At 40.6% G+C, this 6,013-nt stretch overlaps 1 protein-coding gene across 1 annotated transcript; it reads right to left on the bottom strand.

Moving 5' to 3' along the window:
- Positions 1–1,868: 1,868 nt before the first annotated feature.
- Positions 1,869–5,128, bottom strand: camk2n2a (calcium/calmodulin-dependent protein kinase II inhibitor 2a). Its single transcript, XM_083888830.1, has 2 exons — positions 4,661–5,128; positions 1,869–3,765 (listed from the first exon to the last, which is right to left on the bottom strand). Exons 1-2 carry the CDS (start codon positions 4,827–4,829, stop codon positions 3,695–3,697), a joined length of 240 nt encoding a protein of 79 aa, XP_083744956.1. The 5' UTR covers positions 4,830–5,128; the 3' UTR covers positions 1,869–3,694.
- Between the last annotated feature and the right edge of the window lie 885 nt (positions 5,129–6,013).

Genomic DNA, 6,013 nt, shown 5'->3' with positions numbered 1-6,013 from the left:
CATTGCTGAAAACCAGCGATCGCAAGTGACAAGTGAGCCGCATCACCAACCCTGCCGCTGTATCATGCAGGAAGCACTGAACGATTCTGTGAACAAATCTTTTTAATGAACTGGTTCTAATGATTCAGTTACACTGAAAACGACTGCTTTGCAAGTTACTGGTTTATGTGTGTCGCGTGTGAAAGGAGAAACCAAACTGTGGAAAAAACAGTGTGTAGTGCAGGGGCAGGTGGTGGTAAGAGGCAATAATCCTGTCAAACTGTTCAAAGACTGTTAACACTAGAATTCACTTCTTTGTGTTGTCAGTCATGCTCCAAGTCACATGTTCACAGTTCGTCTCATGACCGGGAGGAGGTGTGCACCAGTATCTGCCCATATATGTCAATCCGGTTCCGGCCTTCACTCACACACACACACACACACACACAGCATCCATCACAACAACATGATCGATCGCTCCGTGTGTTCACTCAGTCCACATGTGCTCATGGTATGAGGACAGTCAATAACCTGACTCCTGGCTACACTGATGATGCAGTGGTTATGTGTGTCATTAGAGTGAAGTGCAGTTTAGAGTAATCCACCAGTCCGTGTTGTTGTTGTTGTTGTCGTCACGTGTACGTGTGCTCTAGATGTTTTCCCAGTCGTAACGGTCGCAGTGTCGTTTTACCAGAGAAATTGCAATATTACAAGGAAAAGTGTTTTTTTATTTATTTGTTTACAGCAGAGACACCAACAAGGATTTTCCAGTTGCGATAAAACTGCAGCCGCTGTGATTTGCTGATTGCGTTCTTTCAAACTGTAATTTTCATTTGAAAATGATAGATTGTTCAGCCCTAATGTTCAGGAAATAATCCTTTCAGATAGCATCCCATTGTAACACTTACTAAAACGCACTACACTGTGTTTTTCCTTTATACTTAGTCGGTTGGTTGGTTCCATTGATCCAACTCGGATGCCACTTCTTTATTCAAACTGTTGCCCTTGAGATGATGCAAAAATGGAGCAAACAAAAAGCAAAGAATATCTGGTGCAAAAGTCCAGGTTCTGCAACTTGGATTTGTTCTGCCTTCAAAAAGTTAGGGCAATATTTCCATAACAATATTGATATAATGGTTAGGCACAGTATAAACCTACTCTGAGGATGTGTTTCCTCACATTTACACAGTGAAATAAGTTACCTATTTGGCATTTTATTGTGAAATTTACCAATGAGGAATCATCTTTGGCTCAAGTCTATCTTCAAATGTTTTGAAACAGCTCCATGATGAAGCCAAGCCCATCTGTGAAAACTGTGTCAGTCTGGTCCGATCGGGCTGTGTGGATAATGTGGACCATAAAGACGACGTGTACCATAGATTGTAAGGCTGTTCTACGTGATACATGGTCGCTAAAAGTGTTTATGTGAGAGCTACTATACAGTCAGACATTGATAAATGATCATGTGGCCAGTTGTGGCTCCCCGGGGGTTTGTGGTTTAATGGATTCACCAGTGTAGGCCAACACAGAGCTGTTTAACAGCTAAACACATGGATCACTGTTTCCTCCCTGCTCTTTAATTAAGAATCAGTATTTACTGCCACTGAGGTATATTACTGCTGCAAGAGCTCAGTCCAGCCCTTCAGTGAGAAATGAGCAGAGGGCAGGTTTGTTTTGTTTCCACTAAAGTATATTTTTCCTCGCTCGCTGTGATGAGGTGACATGCTATGTTTGTCTTTTGTTGTTATTGTTTGTTTTTTGTCCTCCGTTGATATTCTAGCCGACAAATGTCTCGGTATGAAAGCCATGTCAAAGAATCACATTAACATTTTCTTTCACCATTTATTAATTCACCAAATACAGTGAAAATGGCATCGTAAATATACAATGACTCATTCTTAGAATGTCATGACATTTTGTTGTTTTTTGCTTCATAAAACGATGTTTCATTATTGAAAATATTCAAGGTTTCATGCACAACAAACCATATCCAGTTCCTTTAAAGTAATGGTACAAAATAAACAAAATAAAAAAAAACAAAAAAAACTGTAATGTCCAAAATCGGTCAAATGACGACGTGTCATTTGAGGATACTCGTAAACAGTGCAATATATATATATTTATATATATATATCTAAAACTGCTATTTTCTAACAAATTCATCAACGAAGCTCAAGTCACAGTATACGATTTCTTAATAATAGTTAAACATTGATGTGTGCAAAACCCCAGACACATTCAGTTAGTCTTTAAAAAAAACTTCTCTGACAACCTCTGATATCGAATAAGACCAGTCCACCAAAATGTCAGATTCGCCTCTATGTGGCGCCTAGTCTCATTGCGTATATCCTCTCCGAAATAGAAACATTTTTGTTGATGAACCGTAAGACGATAGACTAGCATATCATTTAAATAACAAATATTTAGATATAAAAATACAAATATGACTTTTGTTTTAAAAAGAAGCGTGCCAGGGTAAGAGTGGTTGTGGCACCTGTGTTGGCACCAGAGTTGAAAGTTCATGCAAATAGATGGAGGAAAAAACTCTAGATTTCATAGAAGACAGAAAACACGAATAACTGCAAAAAAGAATAAATTAAAAAAAACATATAACCAAATTATAGAAAGCATATTTCTTCCCATCAATTTCATGACTTCAATTTTTTCAATATTTTTTTTTACTGTGAGCTCCACATCTCTGCAGGCCTCTGTAGATCTGAATATTTGAAAAAATAACAATAATAAAAAGATATCTGCAGGGTTTTTTGTATATATATCAGCTACGTGAAAGTGCCAACCTGCACATTTAACCGTTCAAATGTAGCCAGTGGCTCACTTTCAATCTGTGGCCTAAATTCTCTTCAAGAGCCAAAAATAAGCAGGGTTCAACTACAGAAAACATTAACATTGCACCATCCTCGGATATATGTTTTTACATACAGTGGGTCTTCTCTGGTTAGTAGACTCAAAAGAGTTTGGTTGGTCTGTGTTTGTTTGTTTTTTCTCAAAAAAGCGTGAGCAGCAACAGGAATGCATCGGACCAGTGCTGAACGGACAGCTCCCTTGAACGCACACTGTCGCCAACTGGGAGTCAACAAAGCCGAGCCTAAACTAAAGTAAGGAGGAGGAGGAGGGGAGTAAAGAGGAGGGGTGAGGAGGGCGTCTGAGGAGCTTTAGCCTATATACTGTACATGTTATTGCAACAGGGCTGGGATTTCGCGTCAGCCTCCCGTTGCAGTGTTTTGTGTTTCTTACAGCGCAGTTTGGAAAGGAAAAGAGAAGAGATGGTCGTGAAGTAATGACAAGTTCATCCATCATTAAAATCAGCAGAGGTTGAGAGACGGAGCAAAAGCGTACGCCATCTCAACGTCCTGCTGCGCAGCAGTGGAGTTCAAATCGGGATTCGTTTGAAGAATTGCCAGCAATCCCATGACAAATCTTGGTCTTTTTCCAGAATCTTCCCCTTTTTTCCTCTCTTCATTCTTCCTTCATCTCTCCCTCTCTATATATATATCTTTCTCCTCTTATTTATCTTCTCTTTCTCTCTCTCCCCTCTTTTTCCCCCGTCCTGTAACACCATTCTCATTTCATCATCATCCCGTCCTCGCTTCGTGCCGTCGTCTTTTTCCTGCAAATTCCTCGAACATGCACAGCCGACAAGTGCTTCAAATCGGTGATTGAAATTAAAAAAGTCAGCGGAGGCATTGTTCACGCTTTAAACGCCAGGTGAAGACTTGTCCGTCATCCCCTGCAGGACCTCGTCTATTCGGTCATCCTCGATGACCACTGTGGAGGAGAAAAAAAAGGGGGGGGGGACATTTATTTATTTCACTGGATATGATGTTTATGTCACTGAACACATTATTGTGCTGCATTTTTTCTGAGTCGTAGCAGCAGCGTAAGCCTCAGAGGACTCCATCATAACGTCAACTGTTATTCTGACAAATGCGGCGATTGCGATACGAATCGTTTCCATATTCACAAAAAAAGGATCATATTTATTTATGTCAAATAAATAACACATTTGCTAATGGGGGGGGTTGGGGGGCTTTGAATTCCTGCAGCACTGCACCACTGTCACACGATTTCATCATGTTTATCAAATCACACTGCAGTGTCCAGTTTCTATTTTGGATTGCGATTTCGATTATTTTTGCGATTAATTGAGCAACCCAATCATGGGGGGGGGGGGGGGTATGGCGCACCAAAGACACAACAAAGCAAGTGAAAGGTAATGATATGAGAGTACAACTCGGCTGCAGGTGAAAAAATAGACAAATGGATAAATTAAAGCAGTGTGTTTGCAAATCCCCTGCACCATCGACGGCGCACTTTGGTTAGAAAACAAGTCATTCCTGATAATGGCGACGAGCCAGAGGGTCGTTTTTTTTTTTATTATTGTTCCTCTGGTGTTATGATAACAAGCTGGGGTGTGTCCTTTTCTTTGTGCATCTATGTATATATGCATGTAAAACAGCTACAAGACATGCATTTTTTTTTATTATAAGCCTATTATAATAATACGAGTTTCCTGCATGCATTGCAACATGTTTTTTTTTCACATTTTACATCACATTGATCTGTTATCAATCCTGCAGCGAACCCATGCTGTTTTGTATATATATTTTATATTTATATATATATATATATATATATATATATATATCTGTATGATATATACCTCGCTTGGCTCTGCCGATCTGTCCCAGCTTCGGGGGTCTTTTCGCCTGCGACGCAGCGAAGAAGGCGCTCGTGTCCTGCAGCCCACAGCTAAAGGACATCTGGCTGACCTCGCTGTCCGCGCCGTAGCCGCTCATTTTGCCCTCGTTGTATGGCAGCACCTCGGACATTGTGGCGCACGACTGGAGCTTTTTCTGGAGTTGTTGTTGTTGTTGTTTTTAAGTGAAGTGGGTAAAGGTGTCCTTGGCTCGGTAGCAGTAGTTAGAATCCCGATAAAGAGATAGAGCTTTGGAGTGGATGGTGTTCACACAAAAAAAACAGTCTCCTGCTGGGATCCTGTCGATGTCGATGCCTCTCTCTTTGTGTGTGTGTGTCTGTGTTGTGTAGATGTGTTGTTGTGTTGTAGTGTTGTTGCAGCTGCAGGGAGAGTTGTGTGTGAGAGAGAGTGAGATGTGTTCGTCTCTGCTGCTGGATGATGTCTGCTGAGGGAAGTGGGAGATCCCGGGATCATAAAGGAAACCCAGGCTGAACGGTGAAGTCATCCATCCGGGTTTGTGTGTGTGTGAGTTTATGTGTGTGTGAGAGCGAGAGTGGTAGAGGAGCAAGAGCGACACCAATAGGCGAGAAAAACAAGGCACACAATTCTGAAAGTTGGTGCATAAACATGACTTCAAACCAAGGTTATTATAGTTTAACGAAAACTAAAGTTAACTGAAATGGAAAAAAAAAGGTAGAGTTCAAAAACGAAATGAAATTGTACCGAAAATGTGCTTAGTTTTCTTCTTTGTAAATTAATTCCATACATACACATTCATATGATGTGTGTTTATTTTGTCTCTTGCACCAGGCAAATACTCTAACTAACCAAATGATTTTACTATCATTCTAACTTTATTCACTCTAAATGATTACATGTTTGTGTCCCACACACACCATGCTCTCCTCATAGACGCTAATGTGGTGTGGAAGGTCCATATGGATGTCCTGTGATGTATAGTGGAAAACCTCCTGTGTGGTTTAGAGACTTGACACTTCCAAACTTATTTTAACAGCCATGAGGACGATTGGAGTCTGTCACACAACCCCAGTCTTTAGACAATGTCCGGCAAACCACAATGATGATCTTTTCAGACCTACTGTATGTCCTTCATCCTGAGTTTAAGCTCCTCCCCAGAGTCACCCCAAAAACAGGCACAACCATTTAGTGTTCATAATTATGTGTGAGAGTATAAAAGAGGCCTCCAGTGAGCTGTTTTTTTTTGTTACTTTCTCGTAGCTTTGCATGGAAACATTTGCATTTTATGCAAACGTACAGAAGTATTGTTTGAGGACAAACAAACTCTATGCGCTTTAC

The sequence above is a fragment of the Microchirus variegatus genome (genome assembly GCF_963457635.1).
Source record: "Microchirus variegatus genome assembly, chromosome: 5".
NCBI classification, from domain to species: Eukaryota; Metazoa; Chordata; class Actinopteri; order Pleuronectiformes; family Soleidae; genus Microchirus; species Microchirus variegatus.
Note: the sequence above shows the minus strand (reverse complement) of the source record. Positions and strands in the feature narration are given on the sequence as shown.